The 21081-nt window shown below is 36.7% G+C and overlaps 1 protein-coding gene across 4 annotated transcripts in view; it reads right to left on the bottom strand.

Annotated features, from left to right (window-relative positions):
* ELP4 (elongator acetyltransferase complex subunit 4) overlaps nt 1-21081 on the bottom strand; it is a 142648-nt gene that overhangs the window by 56444 nt on the left and 65123 nt on the right. The window contains exon 10 of one of the 4 annotated variants that reach the window (XM_051776817.1): nt 1482-3775. The exons of the other annotated variants lie outside the window; for them this stretch is intronic. Coding sequence (XP_051632777.1) covers nt 3752-3775 — 24 coding nt within the window. The 3' untranslated portion in view covers nt 1482-3751. Of the gene's footprint in view, nt 1-1481; nt 3776-21081 lie in introns of those variants that run through there. 4 annotated transcript variants of the gene reach the window in all.

Here is a 21081-nt window from a genome sequence, read left to right as displayed (position 1 = left end):
ACAGACACATTTTTTTCTCTGTTGTTCAGTTAAAACATTAGGCTTAAGATGTGTTTTTGAACGCTGGGGAACGATGCACAGACTCCTGGAGGATGTTTGTAGTGGGTTTCTTCTAACATGAACGTGCACTCCTTGTGTTCCACACCTTCCCCTGAGGCACAAATGGAGCAGTGAAGGGACCACTACCAGCCAGACAGCTCTCCAGCAGTTTTAGGCCATGTACTTGAAAAAACGCAGTTTTTTTTATTTTAGGTTTTGACAAATGGAAAAATCGTGTCGGAAATTCTGACATCAAAACCTGCAATTTCATGCTTCGTGTATACAACCTCCCTTCAGATGTAAATACACGTGAAAGTAAATACCATTTAAAATTTTTCCGCTTAAGTTCAGTACTGAGCATTTTCTCATGTTAATTATCTAGAGAAAAAAAATCTAGGAAAAAAATGGCACTTTATAAGTGAAGGACTTTGGACTTTAGAGCCTATTTTCATAGGGTTCATTACATACTTGCAGCTTTGGCATCTACATTACCTTAATATGTATTTATTCTTCTTCTGCACACATGAAATTTTAACAAAAATTAGCAATATTACATTAAAACATAGAAACAGCTAAACTTTTGCTCGATTTACAATAGTGACTGATACCAACCTGGAATACATTCTGACAAGAAGCCCATCTGACCTGTGAAACTAATTTCTTTGGTTCAGCATTCAAAAATGAATTTGTGTCAAAGAAGAAAAGTGAAACTACCCCTAAGTAATACCAAATTTACTATATTCCAGCATCTTTAACAGTTTATGAAACACTGCTCCAAAAAAGGAAATTTTTTTTTAACTACAGTAGCAAGTACAGCCTAAAGAATGCTTCAAATAAACAAAGTTTGGAGATCTGAGTTAATGAAGATGCACACAAGATGATAAAGCAAGACTTTGTGAATATCATGAATATTTTCCTGTATAAATTTCTCACACAGCTTCTTTTAACTCTTCAAATTTTGCTTTTCAATACCAGGTTACAAAGTTCTAACTAACACCATTTTTATTCATGTACATAGGATCAGAATCTTTTTTTAAGAAAATTGGTAATCTCTTTTAATTATAGAAGAAAATTCAAGGAACAAAAAAAATCAAGACAAAAATCTAACCCAAATTTCTGACACTTCTGAGATCAGTATGAAGAATCCAACTTCATACATGGATCTGCTCATGTGATGTAGCAAATTTGCTTTACTTAGAAAACTATTGAAAAAATTGGATTATTTATGTGCTGACTTATTCTTGGCCTGTTCTTGGGATAGACATTTCTGAACGGGAGAATTTCTGTTAGTTTTGCTGTTTACTTCCTAAACTGCAGACAAAAAAGCAGGGAAGGAACCAGCACAGAATTCAACGTGAGAATTTCTCGTTCACTTCATGTGCAATTGAAAAATGGCAATTTTTGTAAATGCAATCCCCAAACCCAACCAGTGTAGCATGAGGCTTAATGCCCGAATTTCTCATTTTGGGAAAATGTTTTAAAAAATACACTTGTTTAATGCAAACCCATGGCTATTACACAAGCTTAGTCAACTATTTCTGTACAACACTCGGTAGGGCTGTGCAATAACGCTCCTGTGGAACAGCTGCACTGACACAATGGGCTGCAGACGTTTTTACTGTCCTAATAATCCACATATTAAAGAGTCCCTAAATACTCATTGATGCGACAGACCATAACAACTCCCTTGGAGCTGTTTCAGTTTATCAGGTCAGTGATCTGCATACTGAGGATTCCCCAAGTACTCATTGACAGGTAGCATCTCATATACACTTGTACTAAAATAATAATTGCTTCAAAGGAACTGTTAAATCCCAGTTGCAAGAACAAATTAATTTAAAACCACCGAGACAAGCACTTTGTTTTTTTTTTCTGAAGCTCTGACAAATCTAGACAAATTTACTAGACAAATCAAGACATCTGAGCAGAACAACCATTCTCAAATGTTATGGCTATTTTGCATTGTGGTTAAAAATACCACCCACCTTGTTTTCAAGGAATTACAATCACTACCTTTCTGCTAGGCAAGGGTGACCTAAAACCTGTCCCCGACACTGTTATAAAAGAATGAATTAAAAACCTGCTATAGAGTTAATAATCTTAATTGAAGCCTCAATTCATTGTTCCTTCTGTCCTCACTTTCTTTCACTGTGTGGTGTTTTCTTCTGTCCTCACCTCTTAACTACAACTCACTGAACCCCTTATTTTTCCCTTTCTCTTTCCTTCCACACCCCAACAAGTGTTTAGCCTTGTCAGCTCAGATCCCAATAATTTCTTACTCTTTTGTTACTTCTCACTACATTTATGCTCTACAGATAGGAGGAAAAACTAACAGCCAAGAAACCTTTGTACACAAAAGAACCTGTAGTGATTTACCTGTTCCCACCCACTGCATCATGCAATGACAACTGCTTCACACTCTAGAAAACTTTCTGGCTTGATCTGATTTTCAGACAAAGCTGAGCATGAAAGCATTCATGCAGACTACCAAAGAGAGTGAATGACTGCATGGAAACTGCCTACAGTCAAAATACTGCTCCTCTAAAGGAAGAAGGCCAGAAAAACAGGCTGAATCACAGTGTTGAACTAGAACACCTCAGAGTCAATGCCCATGATGAACTTCAGCCTGAGAATGCTATCTATCCTCTGCCATTTGGTACAGGCAGCTGTATATATCTATATATCTATATCTATCTATCTATCTATATATGGAATTCTTCAGGGCTGTCTGATATTCTTGCTAACTCTGACATCATTTGTTCCACAGGGCTCTGAAATCAGACAGTTCAAGTATTATTTATAGGCCAATCAGGAAGCAAATCAACTACAGTGCTTGTTTATGTCACTTGCTTTTTCTGACTCATTTATGTGAGGGCTACCAGGACACAGAGATTGAGCTGACATTGGTTGTCGTGTGTTTCTGAAAACATTCTTCATGAAAACTGTACTTCTAAATCAGATGAGGCCTCAATCAAATGTACATTAACAGTCAGGGTAGATGCAGTATTCTTGCAGAGAACTCAGCAGCTGAAAGCTGATAGTCAAACCAAAGAACCAAAAAAAGATGTGGAAAACCCCCAGACAGATCCGCGACTTACATAATACTGGCTATGATAATGGACACAAAGAGATTTAATTGAAGAGATAACAGGATATCTCATAATAGTGTAACACTAACACTTAGACACTGCAAACTCAGGTTGTGAGGGTTCATTTCTCAAAAGTTAAATAGCATCATAAAAATGAAGAAGAAAGCAATATTTTTTCCCTTAGAACACTCCTAATACGTAACCTTTCTCCTGGGTCTGTATATTTTATATTTCCCTTGCAAAGATCTGAGTTATTTCTCTGCAATCTTTTTCTTTATCATCTTGATAAATTCAGACATATTCTAAACATTACTGCAAAGATTATTTTTCTAGTCCAGTGATTTTGGTTAGGAACACCAATGTTGTTCTGCCCTTCCTTTATCCCATTTTTCACTGCTGAAGCAAACACAAGCCACATCTCTTAGTTTTCAAGGTCCTTGCAATTTAACATCAATTTAAATATCACCTCTTAAACAGCAGCATACTTACTATCTGTGAAATCTATTTCTTGTTTTCTCTTCTTAGGTTTGGGATGTAAAACATTATTCTTGCTGCAGCCAAAGGATTAGAGATACGGTCAGGGGGTGTGTGTATGTGTACGTGTAGGTCTCTCCACAGTAAAATTAATCTTCCTTGCAGAGTCTCACCTGTAGTAGCAAACAGGGTCAAAAGACACAACTTGTAGAACTCTTCTCTAGATTTCTCTCCTGACACTGACTCTGTTTTCCTTCTTCTTTTCCCTTTGCAAAAGAAATGGGAGAAAATGCAAGGGTTTTCCTCTTCCTGTACATCTTGGTTGCACGAGAAGTTTCTGATTGCTGCAGGACTTGGCAAAGATGAAGAAGGCAACCACACAGAGGAAAAAGATTGAAGGTTCTTGAGGGGCTGCTGGAGGAAGAGGTCATCTTAGGAAAATGGTATTTTACCAGAGAAGAAAGATAAACTGGAACAGTTATACCATGAGCTTTTGTTCAGCTAAGACATGGGACCAATGATAGGGACTGAGATCCAGGTTTTGATGACAGACTGCGGAGAACAAATGAACCTGGTTCACTCAACAAAGCAGCACATCACCCTTCCTACTAATGAGAAGGAACTTCATTGCAAGGGAAAAAGGGGTGTACTTTAACAGTGAGATCTACTCATCATCTGTGGCGTTGTACAGAGCCTGGCACGGTTGGGATACTAAAACCTAAACCTTTCAGCACGAAGGATGGAAGAAATGGGGACAGAGATCTGGCAAACAGATGTTTTTCTTGTGATCTCCATTCAGCCAAGTGGTACACAGCCCTTATGCACTTAATGAGATATCCCAGTCCAGGTCCAGCAGCTCAGCACTTCACTGGCAGTGTCCCAGTCCAAAGGTCAACTGCTTCCCATTAAACAGAAACACACAGTACATTCCATGTGTGTGTGGCAGACACCTATCACTGTCTGAACAACAGAGCTTCACAAATGCTAAAAATTGTTTTTAGAATGAAAGTGTCTGAGCACATCAACTGAAGCTGGGTTTGCACACCTTGCACTTGCTGTCACCTACAAGACATTACATAAATATATCACTTTGTGTGTTTTGATAGAATGATGACAGAACGAAAACCCAGTCCCTTAACTGCCCCTCCACCCAACCTGAACTCTATCTTGGTGAAGGCATGGTCTTATGATTACTTTGTCCATCCCTGCCCTAATAAATTTGAGAGCCTAAACATCAGGGAGAGCACACCTTGACTGTTTACCTTTGGGTCTAAACTCTACTGCACAGTCCAAGCTGCACCATGACAGACTGTTCCTTGTCAACGAGCCTCCTGTGTCCTGAGAAGGAGGTATGGTAATTCAAATCAACAATTGTCATTTGCTAGTACATTGGTAGAACTTCTGGAACTGTGACAAGTCCAACAACAAGAGTCTTTATTCACTATAATATGAATGTATCTCTGATGACACACTAAGAAGCAAACAGAAGTAGATGTCCTGCGTATCAAAATACAGCAAACCCCCTCTTTAAAAATGAGCATATAGATGCTAGAATCATCATCCTGGATCTGAATTCAAGGTGGGCCAACATACTTCTTTCTGTTGTGCGCAGAGAAATCCTTAAGAGTAAGAATCCTTGGCTCTCAGCTGTTTCCTGACTCCCACTGACAACGAGTTTGTGTTCTTTTAAACCAGATTTATGGAACCAGGGCCCCTAAACATTACAGGACATGAGAACTGTGTAACAGCAGAATGACAAAATGAACTGAATAAGCAATGATGACAGTGTCCATAAATCATCTCTCTGTCATAATCTGCAGCAAGATTTGATGGTATTAAGAAGACCCATCTCCAAAGAAAGTGCTAGAACAGCAGAAGACTCAAGGTGAAAAATCCAAAAATGGGAAATTGTTCATAGATTTGTGCTGAGATAAGGGAAGGCACAGTGATGAAACACCTGAATCAGTAGCCCTGTATCAATAAAAGTGCTTGGATTGATAAGTTTTTCTGTTCTTTGTGATTGAAGCCAGTCTGAATATTCATGAGGAACAGGTTTCAGTCTGTGCAAAAAGCTTTTTTGTGTCTTTGTCTTCGTGGGCTCTGTGAAGAAGCAAAGACATCTAAGGATAAGCCTAGAATTTTTAATGCCATGTAGAACTTTCATCAGCTGTGGAGCTGAATGAAAGAATTCATCAAACAGCAGTTTTCCAACCAGCAATTGCATTTCTTTTGGCAAATCAACACTACCAAGTCACAAGGACTCTGTGCTGCCATGGAGTTCAGGAAATACTCAGTGGCAGTGCCCACAGCACTTGAAGCAGCTTGATTTGAAGTTCTGGTTGTCAGCTGAACTTCCATCCTAGAGGACAGAGAATCCTCCTTTGAATCTTGAGGACATAAGACTGACTATTTGGCTTTCTTTTGTTAATGGGTTCATATTCATAGTAAGCCAAGAGTTTGGTCACTAATCAAGTGTAACAGTAAAGATGTTAAGGCACTAATCCAGCTGCTGAAGGCATTCCAATATCTGGGGTCTTTGTGTGAGTCACAGAAACATCAAATGCTTTGGGTTAGAAGGGATCTTTAAAGATGATATAGTCCACTCTTCAAGAAGAGCAAGATTACTCCTATCATGATTCTTAAAACAAACATGAGGAAGTTGGGCACATGAAGGGGAACACAGGGTGAATGGGAACATCAGCCAAAAAGCAGCGATTACATCTCAAAGATATAAACAGAATTATATAACAAACACACACCACAACCACTGCCCATGTGGCCTGATTTAGCACTTTATATTTAGGTACATGTACTCCATTTTTACAAAGTGTGAAACCGTATAGAAAGTACATCCCAACATTAAAACTTATTGTATGAATGCTGCTAATGAAATATTTTCTAATAGCTCTCTTGATGAAGACATAGGGTCTTTAGTCAATTGAAAGTCCAAACTGACACTTTCCTAACATCTGTCATATCTCAGGAATTGCAATTATGTGTGGTTCATTAAGGGTTTTTCAAAGGATAGATAATTTGTAAAGTTTTCTCAACATGATAGAATTACATACTCTTTTTTATAAAAAATACTATTTTTTGAAGTAGAATTAAAAAATCTATTCTATTTTTGGTCTCTGAAACCAATAATTTAACTTCAAGTGGATTTTAAAATCATGTTTCTGTAGTACAAAGGCATTGTAGTGATCTCTTATTACTTCTATAATAACAAAGCTGTTACAAATCACCACACCGTGTGAAGATATGGAAAATGATGAGGAATTGAATTACAGACTTGAATTACAGACTAGGTTTGCATCAACTTTATTTGCTGTTTATGATGTTTCAATGTCTTGATGACTTCTTACCACAAGTTTCATTGCTGTCACAACTGAAGTAGTTACTTAGGATGCATGAACAGCCATAGGACCTAGCAATCCCAAATCCAACAGAGCATGATAGGAGCTGAATTATGATAAAAAAGTTTACTATTCAATCTTCCACTTTATATTTAAGTATATACAAAAAATGTTCAGGTAACATTTAATCTGAACTTGGGAAACTTTCATTTGTTCATCTTCCAAGAGACAACCTCATCCTAACTGAAATGCATCTTGATACTTCAGAAGGCTACTAAAATAGTTATTTATTTTGTGAATTTATTTATGCAGATAACAAGGTATCTTGATCACAGATTTAGTAAAAAAGAATAAATCTTCATTTTAAGGCTAATTATTAAGAATTAGGAAGAGGTCAACAAAATTAGTTCCAAAAAGTGTAGTTGGTAGTTACCATGTATTTAAAACATTACTAATCTTATGTTTTTGTTGAAGTCATTAGGCACAAACCATTCTTGGGTAATTAATATGGGTGAATATGCCAGAACACAAAAACTGCATGTTATAAACCCAGCAATCTGACTTTTCAGTCACTGCCACTCAGCATCCCCAGAAAGAATCTGTCCCATACACTTCTAGATAGACAAGGAATTGTTGCATAGAAACTATCTAAGGAATTCAAACTGGAATATTACAACCAAAAAAAGGAAATCTAAGCCCTGAGAAGTCACTAAAGGCCTCAGACCAACACAAAGGAACTGATCAAGACAAGCAGATATATACTCATAAGTCATCATAAACAAAATAACATTTTTTTAATAGATGATGATTTTAAGAACCAGCAGTTTACCAGTGTTTCAAGATTTAGATTTAAGTGTATTGTAAAAATATCCCAGACTGCTAGGCTCTTTGTTTTAAAATTATTTTTAATTCTGCACTTGCCTGTCATGTCTGATTTGTAAGTTTTTGCATAAAAATTGAGAATGTCTAAGTCACTGAAATTTATACTTCATAATTCATGCTTCATTTTGGGAATTTACACAACTCAGCATCAAATTCCTCTCATTCAAGATTAAAGGAAAAATCTTTAACCAGCATCAATCCTTACTTTAATATGAATAGCAGGATGTGACCTTTTCATTTTTTTAAACTGTTGATGAATTTGCAGACCCCACCAATTCAAATTGGAAATTCTCCCTTAATTTCTTTGGCACTGCAGTGGTAACAGGATGGAGCTCCTCTGTCACCCCTAAAACCCTTCAATATTGCTTTATAGACCATAAAACCAGCACAGTTATTTAATACATTATAGCAGACTAAATACATTATCCAGACTAAAACTTTAAGAAGTTATTTTTTAAGAGGTCATGGTTAATACCAAGGGGAACAACAATGACAAAAAAGTTCTGGAACCATCTAGAAACCAAACTACAAAGAACTGGAACATGTCATAGCAACATGATGCCAACAGCCAAGTGGGTTGAGCCAAGCTCTTGGTAGGCCAAGCTCTGCTTGGTCTACTGGGTCTGAGATGGTGATCTTGCTTTTTGTAGCCATGAGAGCTGGTTTAGAGTGAGCAGCACCTACACAGGGCACTGTGTTGTGCCACAGAGGCACACTCAAAGGAAAAAGGTTGAGAACAAAACCAATTAGAATAAATAAATGAATAAATATGGAAAGCAGGCCCTAAATTACGGGTAGGTTTAGTACACTGCTACTGCAACAAGTGAACTGAGCATGGCTGTGTGGCTGAGTTATTCTTCCCTGCCTTCAGAGCAGCTGGTTACCAAGATTAATGATTTATCTATTCAAAAGAGTCCTGATTCTTCTGGACTTGTTGGCTGGAAATGCTGCAGAAAGCATGATACCCACATTACTTACCTTCCTCCCCACAACTAAAATAGATACACGTACAACATTCAGCTGTCAAGCATTTCAGAAGGATTATTAATTCAGCTTGAACTCAAATCTGCTGAATGAAAGTGCTTTAAAAATGCATTTCAGTTTTAAGGAGAAAAGTACGGTTGGTGTCAGAAAGAAAAACGAGGCTGATAGTGAGGCCTTTATGGGTGTGCCACCCAAAGTCCCCTTTTCAGCAACAAGAATGGACTGTACTTCTCTGAAAGGACAATGTGACTGGGGATCTTTATGCCTCTGTTGGAATACAAAAATAACAGCGAAAACACACTGCTACACAAAACAGTCAGAAATCAAAACATATTCCGGAATGTTCAATTCTTCAATATCTGCATTGCCACAGAATCATTGAATATCTCTGCTTGGAAGGGACTCATATATCCAAACAGTGTATCTTCAAATCAATGTATTGAAACTACAGCAAAAAAACAAAAAGAAATTATCTACCTAGAAATAGAACTTTATTACTCTAACTATTCAGAAACTTTGTATTTGAAAAATTAATTATGTCTGATAAAGCTAATCATACACATCACTAGTGAAAAGTAGCACTTTTCATGACATAGGCTGTTACCTAAAATATTATGGTAAAAGTGACTTCATACCAAAAGGACAATACTTAGCAAAAAAGGAAACTTCACCCAGAAAGAAAGGGTCTGTTTTGTCAGATCATATTTGTTCAGACAGCTCTTTAAACCACTAAGTATGCACAATATGAAAAAATTTACAATTTGGAGAAAGAATTAAAAGATTTCTTAGATGACAGACGATTTTGCTTTGCCATTCTTACTTCAGTTCTGTATAACCAAAATGCTCCAAGCAGGTGTGAGCTTTGGTGATGGGCCAGAGAGTAACAGGTACTTTGTCTGATGTTTGCTGGTCTGTTAAAAGCGTAATGTTCTAACAAACAGTAAGTTATGTTTTAAAAACCTCTTGGATTTTTATCTCCCACACATCCAATACTGGATGCACTGGTTTACCTCAAAGAAAGAGTTTTAACAAAACGTTTCCCAAACCCACAGTGCTTCCCAAACCCAAAATGCTGTGGTTAGGAGAAAGCAGCAGCCGCGCATCTGCAAACGAGGAAGTCTAAGGGGAAAAAAAAAAATAAGAAAAAATCCCTGCCTATACATGCTTTAGCTAAAAGTCTCCTGACACAAATAAAAGGATCCTCCCCAACATATGGAGGAGCTGCTATGCCCTTCCGGGGATGGTCTGTAGCTATGTTCACCTCAGGCACGCCAAGGAGAGGTGAATTGTCAAATGTAATTTCAATCACGGGGTGGTTTTGGTTGAGGCAGATTAGTTGTAGGCAATGGTGATAGATAGTTTATCCCAGCCCCAAACTGCCGCTTGGGAAATCTTGCACGCAAACGAACAGGAGCTCAGTCATTATTAGTGTCAAGGAGGTACACAGAGGCGAAATTTGGTTGGCAGCCAGGCAAGATGAATCAAGGCGAAAAAGTGACCAATTGCATGTTCCAAATGGAAACTGATAGGCTGGGTTGTAGTTTGGGGAGGGTTTTTAAACACCAGGAAAAGTCATACATTATTAATTATTCAGAGATAAATATTTAAAGAGTCGTGCTCTATGGAGAAATACGATTTTTAAGTCGATGTAAATTACATGTATAGCGTCCCAATTTTAAGCTTCTTTATCCCAGAAGCTTCACTATGACAGTTCACAGCATTTCTCATTATATAACTTTAAATACTCCCGTTCGGTAAAACTATTGCAAATTAAAAATTATCCCCCAAATAAACATTTTAAGATCAAATAAAAGATATATTAGTTTTGTTGAATTATTTGTAAGCAATGCAACCATTGGCACCCCTTAGAGCGGAGTATAATGCTCCATATTTATCACCTTTGCCTTTTCAAAGGTACCTAAATATTTAATGAACTAAACAGTAAAATCCACCTGTGTGAGCAATCACAATCCTTGGTTCTCTAAATAAATAGCAAAAAATTGCTAAAAGAGAATGTCCTCAAGTTTCATTGCCTGAAGTGATACGCTCTGACAAATCTAACAGCTCTTTCTGTGTCATTCCTAATGCACTTGTCACTCAGTATTATCCATCCTCATTAATGACAATGGGAAAGTTTATCTTGGGAACACGTTTTAAATCATCCACTCTTTACAATAGGACCATGAAATCTCTTACAAAACATGAGGCGGGAACTACTCTGACAACAAAACCCCTTCCTGGCAGCTTTACTCTTAATTCCTGTTCAAGGAATAATGTGTTTATCATACAACCATACGGAACAATGTATTAGATGAAACTTGAAACAAGAATGGCTGGGTTGATTTTTCAAGATAGAAAATAATTTTATAATTTTTTTTTAATGTTGAGGACAGTAAATCTTTTAGGAACGTAATTTGGTAGGGAACCATACCATTTTTTAGGGGGGAAAGACAAAAGGTTATAAAACCCTCATAAAATAGTTTGAATCCTAAACACTTCATGTAAACACTGATTATTCTCTAAAAAAAAGAAAAATCTCTAAGGGACTATTCCTGACTTTTTACAAAATCTGCTTTATTTATAGATATTTTTACCAAAAGTCTAGAATGTACGTATAACAATACTCTAGTTATGCCTGATTTTCACTAGTAAATATTCCGATTTGATTATGAGTTCTGAAAACTGATACCCCCCTGTGCCAATGCTATGCACTTGCAACAGATGGAATGCAAATATTCACTTCATTTTGGATGCTCTAATGTAAAAACTGAAGCATTCACAGCTTTTCTTTTCATCATCTCGACTGTAACACCACCACCAACCTTCCACAAAAGCAACAGGTTAACGTAACTTAACTTTCAAACACCACTTCTCTGACTGCACCTTCAACAAATGCTGATTTTTTGGATCAATTTGTAAAGTACCAACATAATTTCGAGATGAAAACTGGATTAAAAAAAATAATGAAAAAGAAAGAAGCTGCAAGGAACTATTCCAGATATTCCTATTTGTGTGAGTACAGACAACTACACTGAAAGTGCAGGATAATCTTGTCCTAAAGGATGCAAATTCACACCACGGTGTAGATGAACCAGAAAAGACCATGGAACACGTAGAATCTTTAGTTCAGACAAAGGAAAAAGTGCTTCTTATGTAAGATTATAAGTAATGCACTGACAAGATCCTTTCACTGTAACCTTTCTACCTTAGAGCCTTACTCCACTAACACAGTAAAAATTCTCCTTTGTAGGTTTAGGGGCGTCTCAGTAACGGGAATCTAACTCTCAGGGCTCTTTCAAAGCCAAAATGCCCTTTTCAGATAAGCAGAAAACCAACACAGATGCACTTCCATCTCCAAACTGTGACTTTCTACACTGTAACTCTGGCCTTGAGAGTTTCTAAAGCAGTCCATGTTTCTGTAGGACAGACAGAACACAAAAAAGGCCAGTTCTTCTTTCATTGTCTCCACAGGTTTTCAAAAACCATAACAAACCAGAAATTTTCAGACTGTTGCTGAAAACTTTAGCAGGCAGTAGTGATTTGTCTCCTTATTCTGCAAAAACTCACTTTATTAATAGAAAAATTAGAAATAATGTGGCTTTTCATTTAACTGATGAGAAATTAAACACTTTGCCGGTGATTTCTTATCAAAATGTAAAGGAAACTTAAAAAGAACAAAACCTAAGCAGAACACTAATAAAATAAATATACATTAATGCCTACCTATTTAAAAGTAGCTACTTTAATGATATAAATACAACCCCCACTTAATACATTTAAATATTATATTAATTTAAAAATTGCCTCTTAAACAAAATATGAATTCCATTTAATTATAAAGCTCTGCAAAGCATCAGGAATCTCCTTTTAGTTACTTACTGGAATATCTGCACACATTCAATATTTATGCTGTCTTTCTCTCTATCCATTTTTAAACAGAATTAAAGGAGTAGATAAAACTCTGCCAATAAAATGACAGGAAGGTTATTTTTAGTCTAGATGATGTAGACCAAGCATAAACAGCCCATGGCTATGCTACTATTGAGGATCAGATCTAAATGCAAATACTAGATTTCCCTCTTATTAATTCCTATTTTTAACAGCAACAAGCATTAGAAGTTATACGCTGGTTTGTATCTCTTAGTAAACGCTCATCCTAGAATGAGAATCATCTTCCCCTACCTTATAGCAAGAAAAAAGCTCATGTAACTCCTGCCACACTGTTCTCTGGTAGCAAAAGGTTTTGGAAGTGCATTAGAGGCAGCACAGGAAGCCTGCAACCTGCCCAGAATTACAAAGCTTTATACCAAAGGGTGAGAAGTACTGATTAAGAAGTATATGGTGTTGCCTCAGGAGCTTTAAATTGAAGACCTAAGTGTCTTAAGAGATTACAGTGTTTATTGATTAAGCAATAACAAATCAACAAGGGAGGAGATGAAGCTGAGGGATCACACCACACAACAAAGCGCCAAAAATAAAATGCTGCTCAGTTAGTAGCATATGGCTCCTCAAGTGGCCCAGGGATGTGTTTATTCTATACAGCACATGCTGTACATCAAGATGGGTACAAGTTGTGGCTTCATTTCCAGCAGACTTTTCTCAGTCAGCATGGACAGTGCAGCTTCACCACAGCCTGCCTGGCTCCTAGTCTCCATCTGCAAGGGAGCACGACCAATCCAGGACCAAACCTACGCCTTTTAATTAAAAATCCAAACAGAACAAGGCCTTCCTTAGACCACACAAACTTCAGGTTGCATGTAGAAGCCCTTCAAAGCAAGGAATGTCAGTAAGACTCAGCACACAAAGCAGAGTTTTTCCTCTTGTTCATCTACTTGTGTGTTGGCTCATAAATAAAAGCAACTAAGGGCGCACGTCCAAAAACTACACTGGAACAGTGTAATCCTTGACTGAGAACAGTGGAATGCAACTGCCATTGTTAAAGTTCTTCTGCCACTCACAGAGCCCAAGTGTATCTGCAAACTGCACAGTTCTTTGCTGCTCCAGCTGGAGAGTCTGGAGCCAGAGCAGACAGGGCAGGGCACTACAGCTACTCCCCAAACACGTGAAATGTTTTGCTTACAAATGCACCATTGCCCAAAGGCCCAGGAGATATTCTGGGTATATCACAGAGACTTCAGAAATCCCCTTAAAACTCAGCTACCGTGGCCAAGTCCTCCACCTCAAGGCATTCCTCCACCTCACACAAAAGTTTGTCTTTTCCAGAACAAGTGAATGTACAGTTCCTTAGCAAAGATTACCAAGGATCTTAAAACTTTCAATATTAAGCAATCAGGTCATTTTAGGAATTGCAAGCACTGTTTTGGATGCAAGATGAAATGGATTTCTCCCACGCAGCAATGCTCACATCCTCCCACTTAAAAGTGATAAACTGGTTTTTATTTTTGTTTTCTACTCTGTTACTTTCAAACACGACTCAAGCAGACACACCACTCAAAGATCACTGGTTTAGTATGAGAAAAAAGGTAAATCCATTTAGTAACTGTTTTGTAAACATGAATTTTAGGAACATCAGAGTGAATTCTTCAGTAATTTTTGCTACAGCAGACTTGAAGCATGACGAAGGTAGATGAAGAGCCCATAGACAGTATTTTCATAAGCTAAAACCCATAGATTTCTCAAACCTCAAATACCTTAAATGAGACATTTAAAGTGAACTGTTTTCAGCAAGTGCTACCAGTTGTTTTCTGAAAGTCAAGTAGCCTATGGTTGGTGTAAGTTGGCACCCAAATTCATTTATTTATGTATTTATGGACATCAATAAAAAGCTTTATTGCACACTATACAATTATTGATTACTTTCTTCAGAAGAAAGGAATGAGGAAAGAGGGAGCTGAAGTGTTATTTGGCAATGCCATTCAAATTCAAGTTCTTATTCTGGAGGGGGTTAATATGGTGCCAATGTTAAGGTGGCCAGAAATACCACTTCAGCTGTAATAAATAATGTTTGTCTTCTTGGAGACAGTCTCACTTGATATTTCAAAAGCTATTGGTTTTCAACATGCAATGGGAAACTTCAAAGCACATTATGCACGATACAGAATCCTTTGGAAATCATATGAAATGCAACTAAGAACAAGCAAATTAAAAAAATAAATAAATAAACCCATGCAACTAAAACAACAGTGAGAAAGATGGCATAACTCAAATCTAAGTTTACTTATGCCTTGGGCACTGTAGTCTTCAGCCTTTGCTTAGGACAAGCTACTTTTTGCATAAGTCTCTTGGCCAAGAATATAAAAATAAAATGTACTCTGGAATTTAGTTACAAATAATACCTCATAATATGGCCAAAGCAAAAAGTATTTGCACAACAGTTATAGAACTTTTCTTCTTCACCTACAGTACTTTGCAGTGTATGTATATTTTTTTCTTCCTGTCTCCTTTTGGCACTTTCATTAAGTCTTCCAGACTAAAAATAATAGGACTAGTTTGCTCTTAATAAAAATAATTTAAAAACCCCAAGTCCCTGTATGTTAACAGTTGAATAAAGGGCAATATTTTTTCATTATAAAGCAAAATAAATAGATCAGAAAAATGGTATGGAGCAACTTTTGCATGGGTGAAAAATTTAAAGAACCCATAAATTTGTGGTTTTCGTACAGATTTATGTTCATCCAAAATCACTAATATTTTCAAAAGACTGCAAATGTTAGCCCTTAATCTTGACTTTGCAAAGTTACAACAAAATACTTGGAACTCGTTTGATTAAGCATGTTACTAGTCCCAGCAGACATTTGGACTGTTTCCCTACAAAATGACATTTTAACCCTTTCCAAGTATTAGATGTGGCTATCTTACACTTCCCTAGTTTAAAGAGTAGTTTGAATCCCTTTCTACCCAAAGATCAATAATCAAATCCATAAAAACCAGCACTGAGATAAGTAGATCAGATGGATGTGCATCTTCCATGAGATTTAAAGTCATCCTACTCCCATTCTTTTCATTAACAGACTGTATTCCTACTTCAGTGCATGTCAACGAGGTTCAGGTATGACACAGACCAGTGGCTGAAAAAATGTGACTTCCTATCAGCTTTAATTTTTTATTTTCCTGCAATTACAGAGACATATAAAATCAGAGACCTGTTTCACTGTGTAACAGCCTGATTGAATTTATTATTCTCTGTAAGATGAGAACATTATACAACTGTGAAATATCATCTTTTTATTAAAACCTGTGATACTTTAAAGAGCATTTAATGGAGGTGGCACTCAGTTCCTGCTGAGAACTGCTACAAATATGGAGCTTAAATCCTTTTGCTTCTTAAAGACTCACCATCAATATCTTTCTAACTCATGCCCACAGATCTTTGTCTAAAAAATACTGCTAATCACAGAAAAATATAATCCTTACAGACAAAGAGTTTTTTAGTCTTTACCAACCAACATGTTTATAAAAGATGTCCATAGTCTACCTGCCTTCTAATAGTAAGAAAGTGGGAATATGTCAACTGCTTTATTTGTCTGGCAAATACAAGATAAGTTGACCCATTTATTTACAGAGTGAACAGGCCAATCCATTTCATGCTGCAACACTGACCCTTAGCACAGATCCTGGGAATGAGCAGCCCATTACAATATGTATAAGTGACCTTTAATTGCATTAGTGACTTTGCTGCGTGTTCTTCCAGTGCGACAACACAATTATGGTATAAATATTTCTGAACACCATAATTATTTGTTTAAGTAAAAATACATACCAGTTCTGTTGGCTAACAAGAAACTGCAGATGTGTTGTATTACAAGTGCTTAAGTTTTGAAAAACTGGAGTTCTCACATTATACTGTTAAACAATCCATAAGCCAATACTAATTACGAAATAAATTTCAGGGCAATACAAATTGTCATATGCAATCTAAAAGTTAACACTATCTTCCTGCATTTGTCTTCAGACAAATAATTTAATAATTTAATTTACATCACTCAGTATTACACAATAAGAAGGTGATATTTTCAAATTACATTTTTCCACAATGTTCAAAAGATACAAGTGTTCTGAATTTCCATATAGTGTATAAAATTGATCACTTGATTTCAGTTCTAGGTACCATTAGCATTCAGAGTGGTTTTCTTTCCAAACAGGAGCACTGCAAGCATTGTTTCACGTCAAGTTATTATGATTTAAAAATATTCTCCCAAAACTTTATCTAAATTGTACTGTCACAATTTTAAACACGTATATTTATTCAAAATTGTTTGAAAGAATGTAATACATTTTTGACAGGCAGTCTTTTACAATATTGAAATCAAATCCTTGATTTCATCAAACCCTTCATATTCTGTGCCTTATTCCTGGAAGGCTCATGCCAAAATGATTTAGTTTGATTTTCTTTAACAATGGTAGGTTGGCTTGACAGCATCTGACAAAACAATTCAGTGAAGTACACCATACCAGGTAAAGAGAACCTGAACTGGCTACTAGATGAAATAAGGCAAAATGGAGCTTGGTATTATGACAGAATTAGTTTTGCAGGAGAATATTTTTTTTCAGTATTATTAAATTTACCTTATTGTCTTTTGAGCTATGTTTAAACAAGCCAGTGGTAATGGGAAAAATGGACAGGAAAAATCAAGGCAACGGTGGTTTGACTGGCATAAATTTCAGCTGAGTTTTCTGACAATGTTTTCCCTGCCTCTGTTAGGAAGTTTAGTTTTACATGCAGAGCTCCCTGCATTTGAGTCCCCCAGCTCAAGTGGAACACCCAGCACTAGGGTTTGCCAGGTATGATGCTGTCTGCTCAAGGCAGGCTGAGGAGAAAGAGGTTTTCCATGCAAGCCCCAAGGGTAGTTGTGTTCTCAAATGCATGGGCATGAGAGGCTCCCAAGACTTAATTACATTAGAAAAGTAAAGAAATACACTTTCTGTATCACTTCAGAAAAGTTCTCCTTTGAACCAGGAATACCTGCAAAGTTTCATCCCTGCTCCAGGTACTGGGCAGCCAGGTAGTCACAACCCACTGGCTTGGGAAAAGAGGGTTCCATTTTGAGGTTTTAAGGCCCTAACAGAGGGTCAAGTCTTGCAATGGCACCAGTGCACAACCTTAAAATACAGAGTTGTTTTTATCTATGTACTAAGGTAAATAGATCAGTATTACAATATGTATCACGTAGCATATATTACCTCTGGGGTAATTTCCTTATTTTACTGATGATTGCTATGGAAGTATCACTTTACTTAAATTTCTAATAAACCAGTGTTTTGCCTTTGGTCAGTTCTCGGGCTCACTGATTCTTTTTGTTAACACGTGGCCAAAAATAGTTCATGAATTCAAATGCGTTTATTTACGAAGTTACTCAGCTTTAGAAACATCAGTGAAATATAATCAAGATTAGGGTCAGCCATTACTGAAAACTGCTTCAAATTTTTTTGGAAGTAGATAAAAGAAGTGATGCTTCTAATTCTCACGGATATAGAGGTTGGTATGGCACATACATGTGTTTTAAATATATACTGATTCCATATGCACTGGTGACAGGGTTGACTTGTTCCTCCAGAAGAAACAGCCTAAACCAGTATGTCTGTACCTGTTCTGGATGTGTTTAATGAATAATTAATCACAAAATCTTTCACAGTTCTGGCACTCAGTGACATCAGCATCTCCTGAGTCACTTAGGACCAAACCTATGTGAACACCAGGCTGAAGCACTGCAGACACTGTTCTGACTTGGTCTTACCCACCTGTTTTGGTAAATAATCTACAGCAGTGGCTAATCACGCTTCCCCTTTGCAAAATAAGTTCTACCACAGTGCAATCTGTATAAAATAAGCAATGAAAAGAGACAGACTGAAAAAAAAAAGAAAAAAAAAGGTAGAAATACAGAGATTTCAGATGGAAGCTACCTAAGATGTATTTCCTGTTTTTAATTGACAAAATCACCATCTTAAGTCTTCTTTCAAATACCAGTGTTGGGCACATAACAGACACGAGTATCTGGAGTTGCAATTATATCTTATTTTGGAAAACCTTAATTTTCTTAACAGTCCTTTACTGCTAAAAGAAGGCAGGATATTATTTTAATGCCTTTGGAGTCATATGTTTATTTTTACTTCTACATAGACCCTATTGCTGGGTTTTGTGACTATGTTTCCTTGCAAAGCCATAACCTTTTACTCTGGCAATTGCCACTGGGAAAAATGCACTGTGGAGTGCTCCATAGCACCATATTGTAGCACTGAGAAACCAGGCACCTTCCTGCCACAGCACTCCTCTAATTCTGACTTTCTTCTCCTGTTAGGAAACAACTCTCAGAAAAGAAACTCTTGAACTCAATACATTAAACTGGGAACTTGGTTTTGCTGTGTGGCAAATCTTTATATCGTATATGACACTTGGTTTCAAACTGAGCTGGCTTTTAAAGATTTTTATTCTGGGTTGAAGAGATGTTATATAGTCACTACAAAGAAAATATTAGCTCTGACTTGTGCATTGATAAAAAAAAATATATATTTTCATGACTATTTATTAGACAAACTACAATACAGAAACTTGTAGGAAAAAGCTTATTCTCTATACTATTAGCAATTCAGTGTTAATTGAAGGCTTAAAAATTAAGCAAAACTCGGGAATTAAAAAAGCCCAACCTCACAAACTTTCCTCTTTGCAAGCATTTATCTGAATTTATCAGGAGATTTAACTTTAAATAGATAATTTCAGGGGTTTGTGTTGTCCAGACAATAACAAAGGGAGTTAATCAAATATGAATCTTCTCCAACTGTCTTGTCAAACCAGGTAATGATGTCCTGCCAGCCAAACTCAGAGTGAACATGTGAAACAAATACAAAAGTAAACAGGCCTTAAGCTGCCCAAGGGAAAGTCAGCAAGATGGCAATTTCAATCATTTGGAATAATACTAAAGCAGCCTTAGGCTTTTCTCAGAATGGAAACATGTCACTGTTACTGCAATATTTGAACAAATCAGACTGCAAAAGAAAGGAACACTTATGTAATCGCAGCCATGGAACAGTGCTTTACTCATGGTGAGGTGGAAAATAATTAAGGAAAATGTCCTTTTTGCCAGTAATTGTAAATGTACCTAAATAAGAAAGATAAACAATGGTTCCTTAGAAATTTGGAGGAGAGAAAACACCAAATTTAGGCACAGATTTCTTTAGTTTTGACACAGGAGGCTTCAGAACAACAAAGAGAAAGTTCTATCAGATAAAACTACGAACATAACGCTCCTAGAAAATTTATCAGATGTTGATAAAAGCTACACTGAGAGCTACAAAGAAAGCAAAAAGCACTTGGAGAACAATTCTGCCAAAAAAGTTTCACTAAGACGAACGTGTTGTCATATCGTCTAACTGAGAAATCAAAAAATATTTCAAATATTTGGGGAACTTACCTAATCAGTAAACTTTCAGTATGTGTCTAGTCATGTAGCCATCTTTTAGTCAATCATCAGAAAATCAAAGGCAAATTGGCATGACTCAACCCAAACTTTAATACCGCATGATTGTGTCGTGTAAGCTTGTTTTGTGCGAGGGCTGCTGTGGTTTTAGCAGAGAGATTAACGACCGGACCTAAGCTGGCCTCCAAACCTTGCCCTGCTGATGCCTCAAGCCCTTTGAAGTCTGACCATCATACCTGGCAAAACAACAGTGGGAACTAGGCTGGTGTCAGATCTAATCAAGTTTCCTGCCTCAGCATAGCTAACTATGGGGTACACTAATTGGCCCAATTGCGGATTATACCTTTTGCTACAGATTCAAGACAATAATTTAGTCAAATGATGGTTTTTATCTCCTTCTAATTAAGATTCCAAAGTGGGAAGAAATAGGATTAGACAGGCTAACTTCAAAATTGTGTCCTTTAAAGTGGTATGCACATAAGATAGATCTCTGATAATATAGCATGTAATAGTATATTGCTGGTAACTAACGTGTGAAGATTTGGGAAAGCTTGATATAGCTACTGCACCTTTCAGGATAAACACATAAGCTTTCCTGGAAAAGTTCTGCTTCACAATTTATAAATGGAAAATGAACACTCATAAATATTCACCAAAAACCTGTTTTCACCCTGAATTAAAAAAAAAAAAAAAAAATCCCTTTAGAAAATATTTCAGTCAATCTTATTTTGATGAAGAATATATGAGAAAAACTGAAACAGTTAAATGGTTCTGCAGACTATAAAGAGGCAGAGTCCCTCCCACAGAACTGCAATCTAATAAAATGGATTTGACATTTAAAGTTTTTCCCCTATGAGGGCCAAACTATAAAGAGTTATTTAACTGGTG

The sequence above is a fragment of the Manacus candei genome, unplaced genomic scaffold (genome assembly GCF_025592945.1).
Source record: "Manacus candei isolate 608988 ecotype Guabito, Panama unplaced genomic scaffold, ASM2559294v1 h1tg000009l, whole genome shotgun sequence".
NCBI classification, from domain to species: domain Eukaryota; kingdom Metazoa; phylum Chordata; class Aves; order Passeriformes; family Pipridae; genus Manacus; species Manacus candei.
This window is presented reverse-complemented; position numbering and strand designations above follow the sequence as displayed.